Raw genomic sequence first — 26250 nt, 5'->3', positions numbered from 1 at the left:
TGGCATGGGGTTTTCCGGCCCTTGTCTTACAGTATGATCGGTTCCTCCATATAGTGGTGCTTCATCCAGTTCGATGGCTGTACTTGGACTGGTGGTTGCTGGCAGCATCATTTTGCTTTTCTCTTTTTCCTTTTTGAGTTCTTCGAGCTGCATTTGTATTAACTTTCTTTGCACCTCTTCCTGCTGCTCAGCCAACCTTTGTTTGTCTTTCCGGTATTTCTCAACCGCATGGACTACGTGGTCTCTAAATTCTTGTGGGGTCATTGACGTCAGCCCAACCACTTCCTCCAGTTTGGATTTAACTTGCGGAGGCATTGCATCCAAAATGCTATGTCAGAACAGTGAGGTCATAAATAAGCTATTCTCAACCTCTTGCTCAGTCTCCAGTCTCCACCTTTTCAACTGGTTTTCTACGTAGGCTGCTGGGTTTTCAGTGTCTCCCAGTGGATCCCCTTTTAAGGCTTTGGGGTCCACTTTGGGTGGATAAAGCTTTCTGAGGGCCTGCCATACCCTCTGCCTCACTCTGTCAAACCCGTCTCCATCAGTTCTCGGGTCGTTCGAGTTTATTATGCCAGCCATTTCCATTAGTTCGTTAAATTTGGAGGTTCCCATCAACCTTATCAATAGTGCCTTCAAATCTCCCATAGCCAATAATCGTCCTGCCATTTCTTCTTCAAAGGCTGTAATCCATTTCCCTGCTCCTTCATGTAGATTGGGCAGAGTGTTTTTCAGCCCTTCTAGGTCCTGGGATCCTCAAGGGATGTACTGCACTTGTCCTGATCCTTTAACTAACAACGGCATCATTCTTCCTCCCTCTTCCCACCTGCCCTGGCTCTCCTCCTCGCCTGACTCCCCATCTGTCTCAGGGTATGTCTTTACTGCCTCCCACACAAATGTCTCCGGGGTCCTCTTCTTCCCTCGGTCTCCCTGTGGAGTCCTTCCTTTCTGTCCTGATTCAATACTTGGTTGGCCCCTGGAGTATTTTCCGCATCTCCTCTGGCAATCCCCTCTCAGTAACTTATCTAGCTCTCTACTTCCGCAAGTCGCTTCCCTACCGCCTCCTTCTGCTCTTCTAGGCTTCTGCCTCCTACCTCTTCCCCACAAATTCTCGCATCCGCTCTCTCTCTCTGCACTTAACTCTTGCTCCTCCAATGAGTCATCTTCTCTTTCTTCCTGTCCGTGTCTGTACACCTGTGGCAGGGACTCCTCATGATCCTTACTCGTGCTTGATTCCCTTCTCTCTTGTGTTTCTCCAAGACTCTCATCTCCTATCCTTTTTCCACTTCCTCTTGAATGCCTCATCTCTTCCTGCCCTGATGAGCCACTTTCTTTTCTAGTCTGCTTATTTCTATGGTATAACCGATACTCCTCATACTCCTTTTCCTCTCTCAAGTATTTCATCTGTTCAATCTCTTCTTTCATTTCTCTCTTTGCCTGTTCCACCTTTATCCTTTCTGCCTGTATCTCCTTCCATATCGCCGCTTTTTCCTTTTATTGTTTTTTTTCCCCCCTCATTATCCCAAACTTGTACTTCTCCCTGCATGTTTACTGTTCCCGTCAGCAGGGGGCACTGCTTAGGGGTTCCTTCCTCATTATAGGGAGGGGGCCTTTCTGTTTCTTTCACATCCAGGTATGGAGCTGAAGCCAGCTTCTCACTGTACCTTCCTCTCTCTCTAACAGGCTGTTTCTCCAGCACCTTAGTGTCTTCCTCGCTTGTAATCAATATTCTACCTGTCCTCCTCAGCCTTTCTCCCTCTGTTCTGAAGAGTTTTAGCACTTCCATTTCTTGTTCTCTTTTTTGCCCTCTTAGATTTATCTTTTGGTTTGTAATTTTTAATTAGTGCCTCCATTTCTTCGCACAAGCTTACATCAAACGTTCCTTCTCTTGGCCATTTTGTGACCAGGTTTTTGGTTCTCTTTTCCCATTTTCCTGAAGTTTTTGTGATATCATATTTATTTACCGGGATTTTTTTGCTCAGAATCTCTATTGCCGTTCCTTTACCTGTCATGTTCTCTCTTTTTAAGGTATTTCAGAGATTCACAGTTCGTTTACTGGATAATATTATTTACTCTAATTCTATGCCTAGTCTATCGTCTATCTACCAGCGCTTTAAACTATATATTGGTCTGTCCTTGTTTCCTATTCTGTTCTGCCCGTACTGACCTCTATTCAGAGCGGTATCCACAGAACTTTTCTCTTTGCACCTCGTCTATTCAGACCCTTATCTCTTAAGGCGGTATCCACGAGGATTTTCTCAATTTTCCCTTTCCTTGCCCATTCAGACCTTCGTTTCATACGAAGCGGTATCCACAGGGATTTTCTCTATGCACCTCGTCTATTCAGACCCTTATCTCTTAAGGTGGTATCCACGAGGATTTTCTCTATTTTCCCTTTACCTGCCTGTTCAGACCTTCGTTTCATACGAAGCGGTATCCACAGGGACTTACCAACAGCACGTGGAATTTTTCTTCACTTAACTTCTTATTAGCTTATTTGAACTTGCCCTCACTGCAGTGTTCTTGATCAATCCTCTGAGCCTTCTGTTAACCCCCAAATCTGCCAGATTCTTTGGACCGGAGAGACCCTTCGGCAGTGGTTCCACACTTCTGAGACTCCAAGACCTCCCCAAAATCAACAGAATTCTTAGTCCAAATTGTCGCAAAAAGCGCTTACCTTTTGTTTGGGTGCACCCTTAATTCTGTTAGCCTTGTGGGGGTCCCTAGAGGGGAAGCGTCCCCAATCTGCTGTTTCCTTTGCGCGGGTCTCTTTCCGGTCCTGCCGCGGTCACCAATTTTGTCGTGGTTTCTCGTGCCCCACAAACGACCAGGAGACGCAGAAGATTCTTCAAGAAGTATTAAACTTTAATTTGCAAATCAAAGCTGAGACAGTCATTGAGCTAGTCGCTGATTGCCCACCGATCCTTGTACATAGCATTTTTTTTATAGCAATCCCCTGGTTTAGTTGCATTAGCATATCCAATTGGTCTACAGTTGCGTATCACAAGCACATCCGCCACTATTGTTTCTACCCATTGACTTAATCATGTTCTAATCTACATCTCTTAGCTACCTCTCATTAACACACCATTGTCTTCTACATTCTTAAGATTTCATTCTCCTACTAAATTGAATACGTGCATAGCAAATAGCAAGCTCAAAGCTGACTACATAGTTTTGGTTACACAGCAAACAATGCAACTTTTATACTCCAGTAACTTCAGTTCTACTGGTACCTAAAAATGATGCGGTGCCCTGCCTTAGTGATTGTTGTCCAGTAGTACTGATGAAATGTTTTGAGAGGTTGGTGAACAAATATATCGACTTCTGCCTGAGAAGTGACTTGGATCTGCTCTAATTTGCCTATTGGAGCAACAGGTCCGCATCAGAAGCCATCTCATTGGCACTTCACTCAACCCTGGTCATCTGGACAGCAAAGATGCATACATCAGAATGCTCTTTATCGACTACAGCTCAGCATTCAATGCTATCATCCCCTCAATACTAATCAATAAGCTCCATGACCTTGGCCTCAATACCTCCTTGTGCAATTGGATCCTCAATTTCCTCACTTGCAGACCCTGGTCATTTTGGATTAGAAATATAGAAAAACTTGCACAATACCGGCTCTTTGGCCTACAAGGTTGTGCCGAACATGTCTTTAACTTAGAAATTACCTTGGGTTACCCATAGCCCTCTTCTTCTAAGCTCCATGTACGTATCCAGAAGCCTCTTAAAAGACCCTATCATATCCACCTCCGCCACCGTCGCTGGCAGCCTATTCCACGCAATCACCACTCTCTACGCTTAAAAATAAATAAATAAATAAACAAATAAATCTTACCCCTAACATCTCCTCTGTACCTTAAAACTGTGCTCTCTCATGCTAGCCATCTCACCCCTGGGAAAAGCCTCTGACTATCCACACAATCAATGCCTCGTTATCTTGTACATCTCTGTCAAGTCACCTCTCATCCTCTGTCGCTCCAAGGACAAAAGGCTGACTTCACTCAACGTATTCTCATAAGGCATGTTCCCCAATCCAGGCAACATCCTTGTAAATCAACTCTGCACCTTTTCTATGGTTTCCACATCCTTCCTGTAGTGAGGTGACCAGAACTGAGCACAGTACTCCAAGTGGGGTCTAACCAGGATCCTATATAGCTGCACCATTACCTTTTGGCTCCTAAACTCGATCCCACAATTGATGAAGGCCAGTGCACCATATGCCTCCTTAACCACAGAGTCAACCAGCTTTGAGTGTCTTATGTCCTATGGACTTGGAACCCAAGATCCCTCTGATCCTCCACACTGCCAAGATTCTTACCATTAATACTATATTCTGCCATCATATTTGACCTACCAAAATGAACCACTTCACACTTCTCTGGGTTGAACTCAAACTGCCACCCCTGACAGCCCTCCACACTATACACAACAGCCCCAATCTTTGTGTCATCAGCAAATTTACTGACCCATCCCTCCATTTCCCCATCCAGGTTATTTATAAAAATCTCAGAGTAGGAGTCCCAGAACAGATCCCTGAGGTACAAACTGGTCACTGATCTCCATGCAGAATATGACCCATCTGGGTAAGCCAGTTCTAGATCCACAATGTCCCCTTGGATCCCATGCCTCCTTACTTTCTCAATAAGTCTTGCATGGGATACCTTATCAAATGCTGTGCTGAAATTCATATACACTACATCTACTGCTCTACCTTCAGCAATGTTTTTAGTCACATCCTAAAAAAATTCAGTCAGGCTCATAATGCGCGACCTGCCTTTGACAAAGCCACGCTGACTATTCCTAAACATATTATGCCTCTCCAAATGTTCATAAATTCTGCCTCTCAGGATCTTCTCCATCAGCTTACCAACCACTGAAGTAAGACTCACTGGTCTATAATTTCCTGGGCTATCTCTACTCCCTTTCTTGAATAATGGAACAACATCCGCAACCCTCCAGTCCTCCAGAACCTCTCCCGTCCCCATTGACAATGCAATGATCATCACCAGAGGCTCAGCAATCTCCTCCCTGGCCTCCCACAGTAGCCTAGGGTACATCTCGTCCAGTCCCGGTGACTTATTCAACTTCATGCTTTCCAAAAGCTCCAGCACATCCTCTTCCTTAATATCTACATGCTCAAGCATTTCAGTCTGCTGTGTCACCCCTACAATCGCCAATATCCTTTTCTATAGTGAATACTGAAACAAAGTATTCATTAAGTACCTCTGCTATTTCCTCCGGTTCCATACGCACTTTCCCACTGTTACACTTGATTGGTCCTATTCTCTCACATCTTATCCTCTTGCTCTTCACATATTTGTAGAACACCTTGGGGTTTTCCTTAATCCTGTCCGCCAAGGCCTACTCATGGCCCCTTCTTGCTCTCCTAATTTCATTCTTAGCTCTGTCTTGCTAGCCTTATAATCTTCTAGATCTCTATCATTACCTAGTTTTTTTGAAGCTTTCATAAGCGCATCTTTTCGTGACAAGATTTACAAGAGCCTTTGTACACCATAGTTCCTGTACCTTACCATCTTTTCCCTGTCTCATTGGAACATACCTATGCAGAACTCCATACAAATAACCCCGAACATTTGCCACATTTCTGCCGTACGTTTCGCTGAAAACATCTGTTTCCAATTTATGCTTCCAAGTTCTTGCCTGATATCCTCATATTTCCCTTACTTCATGCTTCTAAGTTCCTACCTGATAGCTTCATATTTCCCCTTACACCAATTAAACGCTTTCCTAACTTGTCTGTTGCTATCCCTCTCCAGTGCTATGGTAAAGGAGATAGAATTGTGATCACTATCTCCAAAACGCTCTCCCACTGAAAGATTTGACACCTGTCCAGGTTGGTTTCCCAATACTAGATCAAGTACAGTCTCACCTCTTGTAGGCTTATTTACATATTGTGTCAAGAAACCTTCCTGAACACACCTAACAAACTCCACCCCATCTAAACCCCTTGCTCTAGGGAGAGGCCAATTGATATTTGGGAAATTAAAATCTCCCACCACAACGACCCTGTCGTTATTACAGCTTTCCAGAATCTGTCTCCCTATCTGCTCTTCAATGTCTCTGTTACTATTGGGTGGTCTATAAAAACACCCAGTAAAATTAATGACCCCTTCCTGTTCCTAACCTCCACCCACAGAGACTCCGTAGACAATCCCTCCATGACTTACTCCTTTTCTGCAGCCGTGACACTATCTATGTCTGATCAACAGTTCCACGCCCCCACCTCTTTTGCCTCCATCCATGTCCTTTCTGAAACATTCATAGCCTGGCACTTGAAGTAACCATTCCTGTCCCTGAGCTATTCACGTCTCTGTAATGGCCACAACATCATAGCTCCAAGTACTGATCCACACTCTTTATTTGTGAGCCAACTGCCTCTTCCTCCATTTCTTCAGTTCGGTTCCCACCCCCCAGCAATTCTAGTTTAAACTCTCTCCTTTGCAAACCTTCCCGCCAGGATATTGGTCCCTCTGGGATTCAAGTGCAACCCATCCTTTTTGTACAGGTCACGCCTGCCCCAAAAGAGGTCCCAATGATCCAGAAATCTGAATCCCTGCCTTCTGCTCCATTCTCTCAGCCACGCATTTATCCTCCACCTCATTCTATTCCTATTCTCACTGTCACATGGAATGGGCAGTAATCCTGAGATTACTACCTTCGAGGTCCTGCTTCTCAACTTCCTTCCTAGTTCCCTGTAGTCTGTTTTCAGGACCACCTCCATTTTCCTACCTATGTTGGTACCAATATATACCACGACCTCTGGCTGTTCTCTTTCCCACTGCAGGATATCGTGGATGCGATCAGAAATATCGTGGACCCTGGCACCTGGGAGGCAAACTACCATCCACATTTCTTTCCTGCGCCCACAGAATCACCTGTTTGACCCCCTAACTGTAGAGTCCACTATCAATGCTGCCATCCTCTTCCCTTCCTTACCCTTCTGAACCGCAAGGCCAGACTCTGTGCCAGAGACACGGCCACTGTTGCTTCCCCCAGGTAGGTTGTTCTCTCCCCCCCCCAAACAGTGCTCAAACAGGAGTACTTATTGTTAAGGGGGCAGCCACAGGGGTACTCTCTAATATCTGACTCTTGCCCTTCCCTCTCCTGACTGTTACCCACTTACCTGTCTTGCAAGGACCTAGTGTGACTACCTGCCTATAACTCCTATCTATCACCTCATTCTCCATGGCAGGCGAAGGTCATCGAGCTCATCTCCAGTTCCCTAACCCTGTCCTGAAGGAGCTGCAGCTAGACACACCTGGGACAGATGTGGCTGTCTGAGAGGCTTAGAGTCTCCTGGACTTCCCACATCTGACATGAAGCACGGAACACCGGCCTCAAACACATACTTCCTGTCTGTATTCTACACAGGCAACCTACCTCACCTTGACTCGTTATCGCTGAAGCCCCGTTCAGCCAAAGCCTTGCTATTCTGTTCTCCCTCTACTCTGTCACTCACTCTATAAAGCTGCTTCCTTTTAAACTCTTCTCGCTGTTCTACCTGGCAGACGTCCTCGCGCTTGCGCAGTGGTGCCCCAATCAAGCCACTGAAGGAATAACCTTGACAAAACATCTCCTCCATGATCTCCATCAGCACAGATGCATCACAAGGCTGTGAAAATCTGGCTGAGTGGTGCCGTGACAACAACCTCTTACCGAATGTCAACAAGACCAAGGAGCTGATTATTGACAAGGGGAAGGAAACCAGAGGTCCATGAGCCAGTCCTCATTGCAGGATCAGTGGTAGAGAGGGTCAGCAACTCTAAATCAGAATCAGACTTAAATCGCCAAGTACCTATGCACATACAAGGAATTTACTTCCGGCAGATGATAAATTCTTCAGTGTTGTTATTTCAGAGGACCTATTGTGGGCTCAGCGCATGTGCACTTAATGAAGAAAGCAAGGAAGGCGGTGTCTCTATTTCCTTAGGAATTTGTGAAGATTCAGCTTGACATATAAAACTTTAAGAAACTTCTGTAGATGTGTACTGGAGAGTATATTGATTGGCTGCATCCCAGCTTCAGTTGAAAGCACCAATTCCTTTGAATGGAAAATCATATAAAAAGTGGTGGTTCCGGCCCTGTCCACCCCATCCCCACTATTGAGCACATCAATATGAAATCCTGTTGCAGGAAAGCAACATCCACCACCCAGGTCTTGCTTGCTCTCTTCTCTCTACTGCATCAGGAAGAAGGTACAGGTGCTTTAGGACTCACACCACTAGATTCAGGAACAGTTATTACCCCTCAACCATCTGGCTCTTGAAGCAAAGGAGATAGCCACTCCACTTCAATTGCCCCACCATTGAAATGTTCCCACAACCTATGGACTCATCATCTCATGCTCTTGGATATTTATTTATGAAACCCCTTTTTAATGGACATCTCTGGAAATGCAGCTCGTTAGCCCCTTAATAACAGCCTCTGGACTGCACGGTGAGAAACCCACCTTTCTCAGGCTTCGTCAGTCTAGGGTGTAGAAGATTTTGGTCCCCTCAAATCTGTGAGGTTGGGATGTCTCACCCACTCAAACCATGGTTTGTGTGAATGCTCTGTGACTTACTGTACCCTGCAATCACCCATCCGCAAGAAATAACAGATCATACACTGCATACAAATATAAAGAAGTGTATTTAAGATTGTTAACTTAAGCAAACAGTTATTAAAGGAAAGAAAGATAAAAACAAAAAGGGCCCATTATTTTAAACAGTCAAATGTGCACTTAAATTGGAGCTCATCTTGAACATGTCTGTAACACATGTGCTGGAAAACACACACCACCTTCCAAATGTTGCTTGAAATCCATCTCAAACAACGGTCCTTCCCCTTTGAAGCCATTCATTTGCACAGAGCGCCTTGTGCAACAGGGACGGCATCCTGAGCTATTCTGAGAAGACCTCTTCTCCCAGCTTCTGCCAAAAAAGACCTTGACCCACGCCAGTTTCCCTCACTAAACCTCTCAACCCAGCATTCTCCAGAACCTTCTCCGAATTCCACCATCCTAACTGGCTGACACCACATTCCTAAATTGAACAACAAAGCCTTTCATCTCAGTTCAAACCCAAACAGGCGGAAAGAAACAGCCTGAAAGCAGAACAGACTGCTCTTACAGAACTGCTAAAGTGAAATATCTGCAGCATAGCAGTAAAAATCTTAACCAGGGTGTTACATTTATTATTACTATTTTGTTTTTTTTATATCCACAATTTGTTGTCTTTTGCACACTGGTTGAACGGCCAGGTTGGTGCTGTCTTTCACTGAGATTCAAGATTCAAAGTGCATGTATTATCAAAGAATGTATAAATTTAACCACATTTTACTCCAAAAAAGCATTTATTAATAATGTTTTTAATCAGATGTTTTAATCTTTGATTCTGTTATGGTTATTATTCTATGGATTTATTAAGTGTGCCCGAAAGACAATGAATCTTGGGGTTGTATATGTTGATGTATATGAAAGTTGTTAATAAATTTTCCTTGAATTTTGACTGCTTAGCCATTAAAGAGGCATAATTGCAATTCTGCCATGCTCATTTATTTCTCTTAGAGCCCTAGTTTTGCTTATCCTGTTAAAGGATAAAGAGCCTTCAATTTTGTGTTTGGACCATTTTCCCCTGCATTTCTCATATTTTCTGGCAATGTGGAAGGAGACCATTGAATCTGTACTCTCTCCCAGAGCATTCCTATTGATCCCCCTTCCCCTACTTATTTTCCTGTAACCTTTTACCTTTCACGTGCCTATTAATTCCTTCTAATTCTCCTGCCACTCACCCCCATTTGGGGTAATTTATGGTGGACAAAGATATTTCTAGCACATGTTTGCTATGGATGCTGAACCAGTGTGGCAGGATCCAGTTATTGTTGGTCATTTAGTGATTTATACCTTTTGAGCTGTCGTTTTCCTTTAACCTTTAAAATTGTGTCTTAAGTGAGCCCATCTCTCCTCCCCTACTTCCTTATTTAGTTTAAAAGCTTGTCTTTTATTCACTAGGAGACTGTTTCCAGCACCATTCTAGTGGAATCTTCCTAGCAGTGCTACTCCCTCTTTCCCAGTACCGGTGCCGATGGTCCATGGGTTATAACCATACCATCTATCACGCCCATCCTTGAGCAGCGAATGTGCTTTGAATTTATCCATTTCTGGTTTGTATGTAACACAGATAGCAATGTAGAGATTATGGGTACGTGACTGTACAATAATTTGTACCTAAGCTGCTTGTGACTCTTCAGTGCAATCCCCCTTCTTTTTAACTGACTATTTAATTGATTTCTTTTTGGATCATGACAAATAATTATTTTGCCACACACTTCAAGTTCTTCTGCTGCTCATGTTTACACAGAACGTAGAAATCTACAGCACGATGTTATGCCGATCATGTAACCTAGTCAACAAACTACCTAGAATTTCCCGAGTGCTTAGCCCTCTATTTTTCTAAGCTCCATGTACCTGTCTAAGAAGCTCTTAAAAGACCCTATTGTATCCGCTTCCACCACCGCCACTGGCAGTGCATTCTACACACCCACCACTATCTGTGTGAAAAACTTACCTCTGCCAACCCCTCAGTACCCATTTCCAAGCACCTTAAAACTATGCCCCCTCGTGTTAGCCATTTCAGCCCTGGGGCAAAGCCTCTGGCTATCCACACGATCAATGCCCCTCATCATCTTATAATAGCTTTTCAAAAGTGTCAAAAAGTGCCAAGTGGCCAGCAAACTGCAACAACTATATATTTTAAAGAAAGCAGCATACTCACTAGGGCATACATACAGTGTTTGTGGAAGTAGAAATAAAATTAGCATTTTGGATCCTCAACCTTTTTTTAGTTCTGGAAAAAATAGAGATAACAAGTTTTAATATATCAAGAAATGTGTAAGAGCAGGAAAGAACAGAAGGTGATAGGGTGTAAAATGCAAATATCTGATCTTGGATTTATCAAACTTGATGGAAGTTCACAGTTGCTTACAAAATAAATAGAATTTATGTAATTATACCATGCTGTCTGTGTGCCTGCCATGTCTGGTTTTCCAGGTGAAGATGAAAAACAGTCTTCATAAGAATCAGTGTCAGATTTATTATTACTGACATACAGTATGTCATAAAATTTGGTGGCAGGAGTACAGTGCAAGGCATAAAAATGCTATAAATAACAATAAAAAATAGATAATGCAGAAGAGGAATAGTGAAATTGTGTTTATGGGGTCATGGACTGTTCAGAAATCTGATGGCATAGGGAAAGAAGCTGTTCCTAAAATGCCAAGTATGGGTGTACAGGCATCTGTACCTCCTCCCTGATGGTGGTAGTTAGAAGACAGCATGTGACCTAGATGGTGATGGTGCTTAATGATGGGTGCAGGCATCGCCTTTTGCTATGCTTCTGTCAGCTCAAAGGAGATTGAGGTCTCATGCCATGTTCTTTCCTAGTAGATATAGTGGATTCCAGTTAATTGGGAGACATCAGGACCAGTACATTTTGGCACAATTAAGCAATTGCCTCAATTAGCTGAAGTCTCACGGAGATAGTTAAAAAGGTATAAATAAAAAAGATAAACTACTGTTTAACAGAATAACACATTCTGTATGTAACCCTCAGGTTCTGTTGGCTGCCTAAGTCTAGGGAAGACAATCTCTGGCCCTGCCAAACGGATGAGATTGAGATGAGAGTCCACCCTGAAACCCATCTGTTTGTGTGGACGCTGCATGGTTTGTTCCCATTACAAATCAGTGCCATGAAATAACAAACAGTACAATGCATACAATTAAACAATTTAGCTTTATGATTCTTAATTTGACTATGGGGTTTGTGAAGAAAAGGCAAAAAAAGAAAAGGGCCCATTTTAATGAAACAGTCTGATGTGCACAAGTTGGAGCTTCCAGTTTGCCCTTCGCTGATTCTCCTTCATTCCCCCCTGGCCTTCGTCAGGTCATGGCTCCACTCCGGCCTCTTCCCTCTTCATCTCCTGCTGAACAAAAGACCTGATCACCCTGGTATCAGGCACACAGCACGAAAACACCCTCCATTCATGGGATGGCTCACATTCCAAAGCACCCGTTATCTCTAACCATAACCCAAACACTGCTTCTACAGAAAGACCATTACATCAGCAATGAAACCTTTCCCAGGATGTTACATGTATTTAAATGAAATACAGAACAAATTAGAACACTACTAATGCTACTACAGTACTATAGAAGTGTGTATTAGTTCCTAATAGTTACCGACAGAGGAATTCATCCATTTTACAGCACTGTGTATGGGGTGTCCATGGAGGGGTAGGTGAAGGGGCTTGTCATGTCCATTCTGAGGCAGCTCACTCATCATTGGTCCACACCAGAATCTCAGCTCTCATCTGTGATTCCAAGTAGCTATTTGATGAGGCTCAGAAGAAGACGTGTTTATCCACTGCAACCAAGGAGCACCCCAGTTTGTGACAACTACTTGTATCACTTGACCTGGAATTACACGGTCAAGAAAGTGGAACTGGAACGGCTTTTTCATTTTAAAAACTCTGCCACACAGGTTTCACTGTGATTGTTGGATAAGACGGACAACCAACATGCTGCCGAGTTCTTTTGATTGACAGTAAATGGATAAAATTTACACCTAATGAGATAGTGGACTGCCTTCATACAAAGCTTTCAACGATTGTTTCCTCCAAATATTCATTTTCATTGTAACATTCAAGATGATTGTGGATACTTTAATTCTTCATTGTTCCTAACATGTTGAAGTAGCAAAATTGTTTCATTTTCACTCCCAACTGTTTCTGCTGTCTCCAAGTCTGAATGTTTGAAACTGTAGTGAGCAAACAATTCTAAATTGTCTCCTGCTTATTTCTCACCAACTATCAGTGACAAAATTCACTACTTTTTGAACATAAGCTCATGCAACTCAAGCTATTTAAAAACTATTCACTCTAGGCATGGTGAAGTGTCCAATGGTTCACATGGCGGATGCTACTTAGAAATTGTTTGGGAACAATTTCTTTTCCCAATTAATTGGCATAGTGTCCCAAATAAATGAAATGAATCCCGGATATTTTCTTGATTTTGTTCTTTAAAAGTTGTCCCAAATAAGCGTCTGCACCAATTAACCAATGGATCATAAACAAGGGGTGCCAGTTGCATGAGAGCTGCTGAAAGTCATTATATCACACATTGGTATTTTATGCTTAAACATCATCTGCTATCCCCAACTCCATTTCTTGATTCCATTCTCTACCATCCTATTCGATTCCATCAGCTTCAGCCCTTTGTCATCTCCACCTATTGCCTCTCAGCTTCTGGTGCTGTCTCCAGTCTCCCCTTGCTTGTTTGCTTATCATCTTCCTCACCTGGATCTACCTGTTGCCTGCTAGCTCTTCCCTCCAACTTGTTATAACGGCTGTGTCCATCTCCCTCCAAAAATGCTGCCTGACCTGCTGAGCTCCTCCAGCTTTTTGTGTGTTGCTGCTGGAATTTTATTGTTCAATTAGTTGAAAAAAATAATCTCCCTCTCAGGCTTGAATGCTTGAAGCAACTTGAATCTTATTCATATGATGGATTTTGTGAGAGGCAGTTGGAGCTATGATAAAAGATCTGCAAGGACCTTTACATCTCCATTCCTTAATGCAACTGGACTGTGTCTATATACTCAGTCTTGTTTTTATGATACATTGATGAAGGAAACAGACTTCACATTTTGATGATGCAGCTTACTTGACTGACTGCTGTCATTGTATAAGTTTAAGTTTAGTTTAGTGGCTATTGTCACTGAATGAGATGACTAATGAATATTTTCTGGAAGAAGTGCTAAATAAAGTGAAACGTTTTCTGCCTTTTGTATCAAATCTGAATGGACATATTAGATCTTCCGCGATACTTTCCCAAATCAGCAGCTGTTTTCATAACATTAAAATTTAGGAGAATGGGGCACCGCTTTTTGCGGCACCACTCAATCAGGTGTCCTGTTTTCCTCCAGTAAGCTGACTCACCGTCATCAGTGATTTGTCTAACATCATTGGAGGCCGGGCTTGTCCCGAACCCTTCTGTATACCCATCACCCAAAGGAGAGTGATAAAATCTTGCCATTTAGTTCTGGGATAGTTTCTGAGTGCCAGTTCAGTGGTCGATCATCAAAAGTTGCCATTTAGATCAGTAGCATGATCAGTAGACTGGCAACATGTTCTGCACCATTATTTAGAAATATTTTGCTATTTTCTTCATTGTTGAATATTACTCCCAATTTGACATTTATAGTAGAAATGCTTTTTTGTTCCCACATATTTAACTTGTTACCAGGAAATATCTGTGGCCCTATTTATGAGAATCTGTTGCACATTTTTCCTCCGTTTGAATTTGTAAATTCTGCCTATACACTTTTTTTCTGTCTTTTAACCAGACAGAAAATCAGGGCCATCTCTTCTGCCCTGTTCAGTTCAGTTGGCTCTATCTATCTGATAAATATTTGTCTAATATGTGGTATCTTACTGGTTCAGAGATTGAGTTGCAATTAGTCAATTTGTTTACCAATGCATGTGAAAAGCTAGGTCCTTGTCCACAAGACTGGGAAGCCTCTACCAACCTGACCCAACTGCACCACGCTATTCTCAGACAACAAAGGGGTGCAGCAAGATACTTCTCATGTTTCTGGAGCTACCTCTTGTTGAAAGCAGACGTTAATGAGGATATTTGTTAGGTTAGCCTTTTGTCTAAATGAGGGAAATAAAGGATCAAAACTTCAGACCTGGTAACCTGGTACAAACTCATGGTCATCCGGGCATATGTTTCTGAAATTTGGACCACCTACATGAGGTATCTCAAGACACTGGAAAATATCACCAGTGATGTCTCTGCAAAAATCTTTCAAACTACTGGAAGCATAAATAAACCAGTGTCGGCATTCTCTCTTAGGTCATGGTCCCAACGTTCTCAGCACTACGGCCCAGTATCTGTAGCTGGCAATACCTATCAAATTGCATTCTTGAAATGCTTGGTGCCAGATTACCCATTCAGACCATTCTATTCTAGCTCCCTATGAGAGGAGATTACTATGATAAGGAAGAATCTCCCTATGATCTCCCTATGATAAGGAAGAATGTTCAAAGATGTGCTCAAAGCCTCCTTGAAGAAAAGCCTCATGCCCACTGACTCCCAATCACTCTAGGTGGAGAAGGAGCATTTTGGATGATATTAAATACGTTGAAGGATATAGTGGAAGTACAAAGAAGCCCTGCTTAGGTAGCATCTCTCAAAGTACCTGCTTGCCTAAGAGGTGACATCTCTTGACTTGCTTATGGAAGAACTTGCAGTTTCCAAACTGGCCTCATTAACCACTTCTGGAACCTACAAAACTGGATTTGGAAGCAAGCAAGTCCTCCTCAACCCCAAGCGACTGGGTAGAGAGGAAAATCTTATCAAAATGCCTTTTTAAAATATGAATATTAGTATTGTCCTTGTCTGTTAGTTCTGTCTTCGCCTCTACAAATTGCTCAAATAATTATCCTTTTGAAAACCGTGCTCACTGTTAAAACTCTCTAATTTGTATTTTGTCATCTTTTATGTTGGGTATCTGTTGCCTTTCCTAATATCAATTTTAAGATGCGTTGTCTAAAATTCTCTAGATAAATTCGATGTCCCTTCTTAAGTTTTTAGCCAAATGTTGGATGTAATTTTGCATGTAAAGATGAGGATTGGAAACCATTGAGGGGAATGGACAATATTAAGAAAATGCTTAAAATATTGCACAACTTCAGAGTAACATAGGAGGCTGTTGTATGCTCGTCCTATCAACCCGGACCATAGCTCTCCATGTCCAACCCATCTGTGTACCCATCCAAATTAATCGTAAATCTTGAAGTTGAACTGACACCCCCCACTTCGGCTGGCAACTTGTTCCACGCACCTATCACCCTCTGAGTGAAGAAATTCCCACTCATGTTCTCCTTAAGCATTTCACCTTTCACGTTTAACCCATAACTTCTAATTTTAGTCTCACCCACCTCAGTGGAAAAAGCCTTCTTGCATTTACCCCATCGATACCACCCCCCAATAATTTTGTATGCCTCAGTCAAATGCTTCCTTCATTCTTCTAGGGAATAAAGCCCTAACTTATTCAATCTTTCCCTATAACTCAGGTCCTCCAGTCCTGGCAACATCCTTACGAAATTTCTTTGTACTCTGTACTCTTTCAATCTTACTGACATCTTACCTGTAGCTAGGTGACCAAAGCTGTACACAATACTCCAAGTTAGGAAGGCCAGTGTACCAAAAGCTGTGTTTTTGACCCAGTGTACCTGTGGTGTCACTTTCGAGGAATTACTTAGTTGGAGCAGACTTGATGGGCTGAACGGCCTAATTCTGCTTCTATGTCTTGTGATCATCTTCTCAGATTCCTCTGTTCTACCACATTCCTCAGTGCCCTACTGCTGACTGTGTAAGTCCTACTCTGGTTTGTCCTCCCAAAGTGCAAGACCTTCTCACATTTGTCTGAATTAAATTCCATTTGCCATTTTTCCAACTATATTGATGGAATTATAGAAATATGCTGGTATAGTACTATCCATTGTTACAGTATTTCCAATCCCATTTGCTTTATTTAAAACTGTAATGAGAAGCATTATGTTTGAGGTAAAATATTTTATTGTAGCAGATGAATAATTCATTAGACTGCTTTCAGTTTTAGTGACATAAGCACATGAACGTTAAGTACCAAAGTTAATTAATCACAAGTGCAGTCATGCTTTCTTGAAGCAAATTATTTTTTTTTTAACTGCCGTGTTAATGGAATTGATTCCTGGAAATACATACCTGAACTAAGTACACAATTACAACCCATTTGTTGTATCTTTCGACTGTTCTCTGCCTTGCTCCACTGAATATACACTCATCAATATTGTAAGGGAGTGCAGGAGTTGAACGGGAACCTTTGTTACTATATTTATGACTTGAGTATTATGGTAATCACATAAATAGTGAATAATGGGAAAATAAACATGATCAGATTTATAAATTATATATTACCTTTACTAAAACTAACCAGTAGGAAGGAATTGTGAATATTTTTTCAGAACTTCTGATGTTTTATTGCCACCACATGATAACTTAAGTTTGCTGATCATACTAAACCTAGGATAGAGTCTAAAGTATAACTACACACAGTATGTTCATGGTCTTCTGCTGCAGTAGCCCATCCACTTCAAGGTCCAACGCCGTCTATGTTCAGAGATGCTCTTCTGCACACTATTGGTGTAATGCGTGGTTATTTGAGTTCACGTCACCTTCCTGTCAGCTTGAACCAACCTGGCATTCTCCTCTGTTGTTTACTGAATGGTTTTTTTGTTTTGCGCACCATCGTCTATAAACTTTAGAGACTGTTGTTTGTGAAAATCCTAGGAGATCAGCAGTTTCTGAGATGCTCAGATCACCCCGTCAGGCACCAACAATCTTTCCACAGTCAATGTCACTTAGATCACATTTCTTCCCCATTCTGATGTTTGGTTTGTACAACATCTAACCTCTTGACCATGTTTGCATGTTTTTATGCATTGAGTTTCTGCTACACAGTTGGCTGATTAAATAGTTCCATTAACGAACAGGTGTACAGGTTTACCTAATAAAGTAACCACTGAGTGTACTTATCCATTTAGCTGACATTCTGGACCGGAGGGCTTGAGTTATGACAAGAGACCTGAATAGGTTAGGGTTATTGATTGTTTTCTCTGGAACACATGAGACAGAGGTTTGACCTAAGAGGTTTATAAAATTATGAAGTGTAGGGATAGTTCAGTCCTTTTCCCAGAGAAGTGAATCTCAAACAAGAGGGCATAGCCTTAAGGTGAGAAAAGAAGGATTTAAAGGCTCTCTGAGGGGCAAGCGTTTCCACACAATGGGTGATGGGCGTATGGATGAGCAGCTAGAGGAGATGATCAAGACATTTGCACAGGTATGTGGATAGGAAAGGTTTAGAAGGATTTGGGTCAAATGTAGGCAAATAGAATCAGAATCATGTTTATTATCACTGGCATATGTTGTGAAATTTGTTAACTTAGCAGCAGTTCAATGCAATACATAATATAGAAGAAAATAAGTAAATCAATTACAGTATACATATAATGAAATTGTGCAAAAACCGAAATAATATATATTAAAAAAGTTAGGTAGTGTTCACGGGATCAATGTCTATTTAGGAATTGGGTGACAGAGGGAAAGAAGCTGTTCCTGAATCGCTGAATGTGTATCTTCAGGCTTCTCTACCTCCTACCTGATGGTAACAGTGAGAAAAAAGCTGGAAGTCCTTAATAATGGACGCTGCCTTTCTGAGAAACTGCTCCTTGAAGCTGTCCTAGATACTTTATAGCCTAGAACCTAAGATGTAGCTGACTAAATTTACGACCCTCTGCAGCTTCTTTTGGTCCTGTGCAATTGCCCCTGCCCCCCCCATACCAGACAATGATGCAGCCTCTCAGAATGTTCTCCACATACATATATAGAAGTTTTTGAGTGTTTTTGTTGACATACCAAATCTTTTCAAGCTCCTAATGAAGTATAGATGCTGTCTTGCCTTCTTTGTAACTGCATCAATATGTTGGGACCAGGCTAAGTCCGCAGAAATCTTGACCCCCCCCCCCCAGGATCTTGAAACTTCTCACCCTCTCCACTTCTGATCCCTCTATGAAGATTGGTATGTGTTCCTTTGTCTTTCCCTTCCTGAAGTCCACAATCAGCTCTTTCGTCTTACTGACGTTGAGTACAAGATTTTTGCTGTGACACTACTCCACTAGTTGGCATATCTCGCTCCTGTATGCCCTCTCGTCTCCATCTGAGATTCTACCAACAATAGTTGTATCATCAACAAATTTATAGATGGGATTTCAGCTATACCAAATACTATTCCATTCTGGTCAAGATAACTTGGGTTTATTTGCGTGCTGTGTAACTCCATGAGTAAATCTTTGAGCAGGCTTGTAATATGAGGATAAATGACGATTTGGAAACATGTTGTAAAGAATATCTCTGTATCTATTGATACCCTAGTTGCAGAAGTACTAAACATTAAATTTACCTTCCTAAATCAGTTTGATTTTTCAAACTAACACAATTATTTTCTGAACTTCTGCATATGAGCCATCAAGAAATTTGCTTGTTTCCTTATTCCAATTTGACCAAGACAAAGCAAACAGCCATCGTTAATGCCTATTATTTATTGTTATGCAGCCCGAATACCTTGACATGGAAATATTGCTATATCCTTTCCCTTCTGGAATATTGGCCTAAATAATGCATTCAGTAGTGGGTATTCATTTCACTGTGACATAGTCAAATTTTTTATTACTGCTATTTCAATGAGTTTATCCTTTTACTTTGCAATGGTATATAGAGGTATATGCCAGTGACTCTGAGAAAAGGTCAACAATTTTATTTCTGTAGTGTAATGGATTATGAAGTGGTCCCCACATGTTTGAAAATTCTCTTAATAAAAGGAAGGATGGTAAACAAAGACAATCCGACTACTGGGGAACATTAAAATTAACATAAAATGAACTCTGTGAGTACTTGCTTTCCTTTAAATGGGTATGCTGTGTTTACGTTGTCCATTTGTTGTTGCATCAGAACTGAGGATGCAGTTAAGTTTTAACCATATTGGCAGGTCCAGAGTCGCTTGTAGACAGACTAGTTGAACACGGCAGATTACTTTCCCTAATGACCTTGATAAACTTGATGGTTTTTTGTGACAATACAGTAGTTTCATGGCCAACGTTGTTGACGCTAGTTTTAATATCAGATGAATTTAATTACTTCTCCATCTGCTATAGTGGAGCTGACTCTTTCTTGGAATTAAATCTCTTTTTCTCCAGATGCTATGTCACTAAATTATCATTTTGTTAAAATGTCCCTGATGATTATTGATTGATGTTTATTGAAATTGAATTATCTATTTATTGAAAACAGACTAATTTTTCACACAAAATAGCTGTAATCCATGAATTTAGAGCCAAACTATGAAGTTCCATCCCATAAAACTTGCTGCTCCTCTGAAGTTTGCACTGAAGCTTGCACTGAAGCCCTATGTGCAAGTGAATGAAGTAAGTTTCTACTGAATGGCTAGTACACTTGGGTCCAGTGCCATAGAGCCCATGAGTATGCTAAGTTGAGTGAACTTATTTCAGCCGTGGCTGTTGCTGTGGAACTATAATTATCACCTGAATATAAAGCCATTAAATTAGGAAAAGCAATTTAAGATTAAAGTACACATTTGGAACAACACATGCAACTCAGCAGGCCAGGCAGCATCAATGGAAAAGAGTGAACAGTCGACATTTTGGGCTGAGACCCTTCGTCTTAGCCTGAAATGTTTATTCTTTTCCATAGATGCTGCCTGGTCTGCTGAGTTCCTCCAGCATTTTGTGCGTTTTGGTTGGATTTCTGGCATCTGCAGATTTTCCTGTGTTTGTATACATTTGGAAAACTGGATGGCCAAAGGATTTGGTTCAGCTTAATATTGGCTTGCTGTACTCACTCACTGTTAAGACTCATGCAAGTCATGGACATAAAGAATGAGAAAAGCATTTCTGACAGAGAGTCTGTGGCGTAGGAGCTGAGGACCAGCAAAATGTTTTCTTTAGAAAAAGAAAATGGGAGATATAGAAGGCACTTAATAGGGCAATGTTATCATAGTCATAGGGTATTTCAATAAGCAGGTGGATTGGGAAAGTCAGGTTGATGCTGGATTCCAAGAGAAGGAGTTTGTAGAATGCCTATGATATGGCTTTTTAGAGCAGCTTGTGGTTGAGTCCACTGGTGAAAAACTATTGGATTGGATGTTGTATGATGAACTAGATTTGATTAGTGAGTTTAAGGTACAGGAACCATTGGGAGGCAGTGATCATAATAAGATCGAATTCATGCTGCAGTTTGAGTGGGAGAAGCTAAAATCAGATTTATATGCATTACAGTGGAGTAAAGGGAACTAAAGTGGTATGAGCAAAAGAGGAGCTGGCCAAAGTTGATTGGAAGGGACACTAGCAAAACAGCAATGTCTGGAGTTTCTGGGAGCAATATGGAAGGCACAGGATAGATGCATCCCAAAGAAGAAGTATTCTAAAGGGAAGAAGAGGCAACTGTGGCTGACAAGGGAAGTCAAAGACAGCATAAAGCAAAAGAGAGGTCATATAATGTGGCAAAAATTAGAGGGAAGTTAGAGTATTAGGAAGCTTTTAAAAACCAACTAAACAGCAATAAGGAGAGAAAAGAGTAATTATGAAGTTAATCATATAAAAGAGGATAACAAAAGTTTTTTTTCCCACTATATAAGGAATAAAAGAGGGTTGAGAGTAAATATCAGCCCACTGGAAAATGACGCTGGAGAGGTAGTAATGGGGGGAAAAGATATGGCAAGAAAACTTATTAAGTATTTCCCATCAATCCCCACTGTGGAAGACACAAACAGTTGCCAGAAATTCAAGAGTGTCAGGGGGCAGAAGTGACTGCAGTTGCTATTACAAAGGAGAGGGTGCTTGGGAAGCTGAAAGATAAATTATCTGGATCAGAAAGACTATGCCACAGGGTTCGGAAAGCAGTAGCTGAAGAGATTGTGGAGGCATTGGTAGCAATCTTTAAGTAATCGCTAGATTCTATAATGGTTCAGAAGGACTGAAAAATTACAAATGTCATTCCATTCTATAAGAAAGGAGGAAGGCAAAGATAGTAAATTATAGGCTACTTAGCCTTTCTTCAGTGGTTGGAAGGATGTTGGAGTCCATTATTCAGAATGATGCTTTGGGATACTTGGAGACACATGATAAAATCGGCAAAAGACAGCGTAGCCTGAAATCTTGCCTGAGAATTGGTGTAGTGGTTAGTGCAATGCTATTACAGCTTGGGGCGTCAGAGTTCGGCATTCAGTCCTGGCATCCTCTGTAAGGAGTCTCAGTACGTTGCATGGAATGCATGGGTTTTTCTCCAGGTCCTCTGGATTCCTCTCTCAGTCCAGATATGTCCTGTGTAGGTTAATTGGCCATTGTAAATTGTCACTTGATCAGGTTAGGATTAAATCAGGGGTCGCTGAGCAGTGCAGCTTAGAGTGCCAGAAGGGCATATTCTGTACTGTATCTCAGTAATAAATAAATACCGTAGATTCCGGATTTTAAGCCGCTACTTTTTTCCCATGCTTTGAACAGCATTGAACACTGCGGCTTTTACTACGGTGCGGCTAATGCATGGTTTTTTTTCATGCCGCCAAAAACATTTTGCCTCGTAACAGTAGACCAATAAAATTGATGAGTAGTTCACAGAGGTCCAATGAAATTGTACGATAAATCAAGCGCACTTTCACAAATTATTGTAAATCAGCCATTTGTACTCACCCTCATCAACATGGAAAACACTCGAAGAAAAGCATATGATGCAGCTTTTAAGTTAAAGGCAATCAATCTGGTGGTTGAAGAAGGAAATCGAGCTGCTGCACGTAATCTTGGCATAATACGTATGTATTTTAAAAGTAGCCGTGTTACAGGCACGGTTCGAAAAAAAGCATTTGCAATATGTATTTGTTTATGTTACCATACGGATTTAATTAAAAGTTAAAAAATCCTCACGTGTGTTAGGGTTAATTTGGGACTGCCGCTTCAGGTCAGGAGTGGCTCGCGTGATATTAGGAGACAGCAGTACAAGGGAGGGAGGGAGCGAAACTGAGGATTCCGCTGCACCGAAACTGCTAGCGATTCAGTAAACAAAAAAACAGGAAAACTCGTGAGTGAATGGCATCGGGCCAATAAGGACACAAGTGTCCGATGTTATCAAATAGGTATAACAAAGTTTAGCCTTACCAAATATGTGTAGCGAGGGTTTGGTTTGGGGGAAAAAGGGGTATAAATAAGAGCAGAATGTAAGGGGAAGGCAGAACGCATTCCGCAATAAAGCCACGCTTCACTATAATCCGGTGTTGGTTGTCTCTCTTCCAAAACGAACACAGGGCAGAATTTGAAGCCCAACACGTGTAATATCTTTCTGTGTAAATATCTCATATTACAACGTGGGATACCTGCGGCCAAAAATCCGGTGCGGCTTGTACAAGTACAAAATTGATTTTCTTTCTAAAATTAGAGCCAGCGGCTTTTAATCAGGTGCGCTCTGTAGTGCGAAATCTACGGTAGATCTGTTGTGATTATTTGAGGAAATAACAGACAGAATAGACAAAGGAGAGTCAGTGGATGTTGTTTACATGGATTTTTAGAAGGCCTTTGACAAGCTCTCAAACACGAAGCTGTTCAAGAAGTTATTAGCCCATGCTAGGAAAAGTACCAGCATGGATACAAGATTTGCTGACTGCCAGGAGGCTAAGTGTGGAAAAGTGTGGCCCTTCTCTGGTTGGCTGCCAGTAGCTGTTGGTGTTTTGCAGTGTTGGGACTGCTCCTTTTCCCATTATACAGCATGTCAGTGATTTAAATGACAGAATTGATGGTTTCGTGGCCAAATTTGCAGATGACACGAAGACAGGTGGAGGGGCATGTAGTGCTGAGGAAGTAGTGAGTCTGCAGAAAGACTTGGATTGGGAGAACGATCAGAGAAGTGGCAAGTGGAATATAGTGTAGGGAAGTGTATGGTTATGCACTTAGGTAGAAGGAGTAAGGGCATAGACTATTTTCTAAATGAGGGGAGAATTCAGAAATCAGAGCAGCGAAGGGTCTTGGGAGTTGTCGTGCAGGATTCCCTGAAGGTTAATTATCAGGTTGAGTTGGTGATAAGGAAAATAAATGCAATGTTAGCATTCATTTTGAGAGGACGGGAATAAAAACTAAGGGGGTACTGCTGAAGCTTTATAAGGCATTGGTCAGACCACACTTTGAGTATTGTGAGCAGTTTTGGACTCATTATCTAAGAAAAGATGTGCTGGCATTGGAGAGGGTCCAGATGGGGTTCATGAGAATGATTCTGGGAATGAAAGGAATAATGTATGAGGAGCATTTGATGGCTCTGGGCCTGTATTCACTGGAGTTTGGAAGAATGAGAGGGGATCTCATTGAAACCTATGGAATATTGAAAGCCCTAGATAGTGTGGACGTGGAGAGGATGTTTCTTTTAGTGCTGAATCTCAAACCAGCGAGTAGAGCCTCAAGAGTAGAGGAATGTCCCTTTAGCGCAGAGATGGCGAGGAATTTCTTTGTCCAGGAAGTCGTGAATCTGTTGAATCAGATGGCTCTGGAGGCTAAGTCATTGGGTATATTTAAAACTAAGGTTGAGAGGCTCTTGAAAGGTTATGGGGAGAAGGCAGGAGAATGGGATTGAGAGAGATAATAAGTCAGCCATGATGGGGTGGTGGAGCAGACTGGATGGGCCAGAAGGCCCAGTTTTGTCCCATGTCTTATAGTCTAATGGTCTAAACTGATACAGACAAGCCAGTAAGTTGAGATTTGGGAATTGGTTGTGCCAGCTATATTAACTTTAAGTATTTATCAAAAGGTGGATCCCAAATGCATTATTGCGACCCAGAGAACTGTGTTATTTGGAATGGATAAATTTGGGATTCTGCTATGTAATGGATCAAACAAACTGCTTAGTTACATTATGTATTCTGACAAATGATGAGGTGCCATGAGGGACCTCCTCAAAGGTCTTGCTAAAGTCCATAACAGGCAGCACCCTCTTTGTCTTAACTAGAACCTCAATAACTCTCAACAACTAGGATTTCTGACACATGCCAGCATTGCCCGCCACCCTAACAGGAACATGTAAGCTCTGAACTCCTGACATGCCCATTTGGCATGCTTTCCCTACAAACAATCTTGCTCACCAATCATTGCAAGATTCCACTTAATGGCTTCAGAACGTGCTCTGAACCCTAACCTGTGAACCAGTCATATATTCTTCATAATTATGGATGTGGAATTGGATATATTTAAAGAATAGTTAGATGGATTGTGAAAAATTAGTGTTAAAGATGAGAATGCCCAGTTAAGTTAACAATTAGATTACCGTAGATGTCGGATTATAAGCCGCTACTTTTTTCCCACATTTTGACCAGCTTTGAACACTGCGGCCTTTAATACGGTGCGGCTAATGCATGATTTTTTTCATGCCGCCAAAAACATTTTGCCTCGTAACAGTAGACCAATAAAATTGATGAGTAGTTCACAGAGGTCCAATGAAATTGTACGATAAATCAAGCGCACTTTCACAATTAAATTATTGTAAATCAGTCATTTGTACTCACCCTCATCAACATGGAAAACACTCGAAGAAAAGCATTGTGCTGCCTTTATGGCAGTTATTTAGTTTATAATATTTTCGCTTAGTAATTCATTTTCTAGTTAAAGTTAGAAGTGTTTTAACTATATTTGTTTTCTGTACTACATCGCGGGATGCTATGACGTCACACCCGGTTTCGCCGCGTCTTGTGGGAAAAATGCCAGTTTGTGATAAACGGGAAGGAGGGGGGCGAGCGGCATTACACGAGCGGCATTGGATCTGAGCGAACGCTGCTTTTAAGTTAAAGGCGATCAATAACTTTTCCTGGTAGGCTGCAGTATATATATTTTTTACCAGTCGTTAGGAGATATTGGAATGTTGTTCAGTAAAAAAGTATACGCAACGTATATTTAAAAGTAGCCGCGTTACAGGCACGGTTCGAAAAAAAGCATTTGCAATATGTATTTGTTTATGTTACCATATGGATTTAATTAAAAGTTAAAAAATCCTCACGTGTAATATCTTTCTGTGTAAATATCTCATATTACAACGTGGGACACCTGCGGCCGAAAATCCGGTGCGGCCTGTACAAGTAAAAAATTGATTTTCTTTCTAAAATTAGAGCCAGCGGCTTTTAATCAGGTGCGCTCTGTAGTCCGGAATCTACGGTAGTTATAATTTTATGAAATGGTAAAGGAGGCATGAATGGCTGAATGACAAACTCCTGTTATTACTCTGTATGTTCATATATACACAAAGTTGCAATAAGCTCTACTACATTATTTGTTGTTCTGATTTATGTTTTATGAAATATTTCCAGATTATTTGAAATGGCAAAGTAAAAAAGGAACTTCAGTCAAGATGAACAAAGTGAAAGTGTCAACAGAAAAAGGGTAAGTATATAAAAGGAGGACACAAAGTAGAATTTTAAAGACATCTTATGTTTTGAGTTTATTTTGTGTTCATTCTTGGTGCAAATTATTAACACATCTGTACACTTAAAACTGCAAATGTAAAGGTTCTTTGGACATAACCCCTGGCAACAACCCAACAACCCCTTT

General features: G+C 41.5%; 1 protein-coding gene across 9 annotated transcripts in view; it reads left to right on the top strand.

Annotated features, from left to right (window-relative positions):
* agtpbp1 (ATP/GTP binding carboxypeptidase 1) overlaps positions 1-26250 on the top strand; it is a 254072-nt gene that overhangs the window by 22495 nt on the left and 205327 nt on the right. For all 9 annotated transcript variants that reach the window (XM_073071166.1, XM_073071108.1, XM_073071156.1 and 6 more), the window contains one exon: positions 26010-26082. In XM_073071166.1, the coding sequence (XP_072927267.1) occupies positions 26051-26082 (32 nt within the window). In that variant the 5' untranslated portion in view covers positions 26010-26050. The remainder of the gene's footprint in view (positions 1-26009; positions 26083-26250) is intronic.

Source organism: Hemitrygon akajei, chromosome 2, assembly GCF_048418815.1.
Source record: "Hemitrygon akajei chromosome 2, sHemAka1.3, whole genome shotgun sequence".
NCBI classification, from domain to species: Eukaryota; Metazoa; Chordata; class Chondrichthyes; order Myliobatiformes; family Dasyatidae; genus Hemitrygon; species Hemitrygon akajei.
The sequence above is the reverse complement of the archived record's forward strand: the minus strand, read 5'-3'. Positions and strand labels throughout refer to the sequence as shown.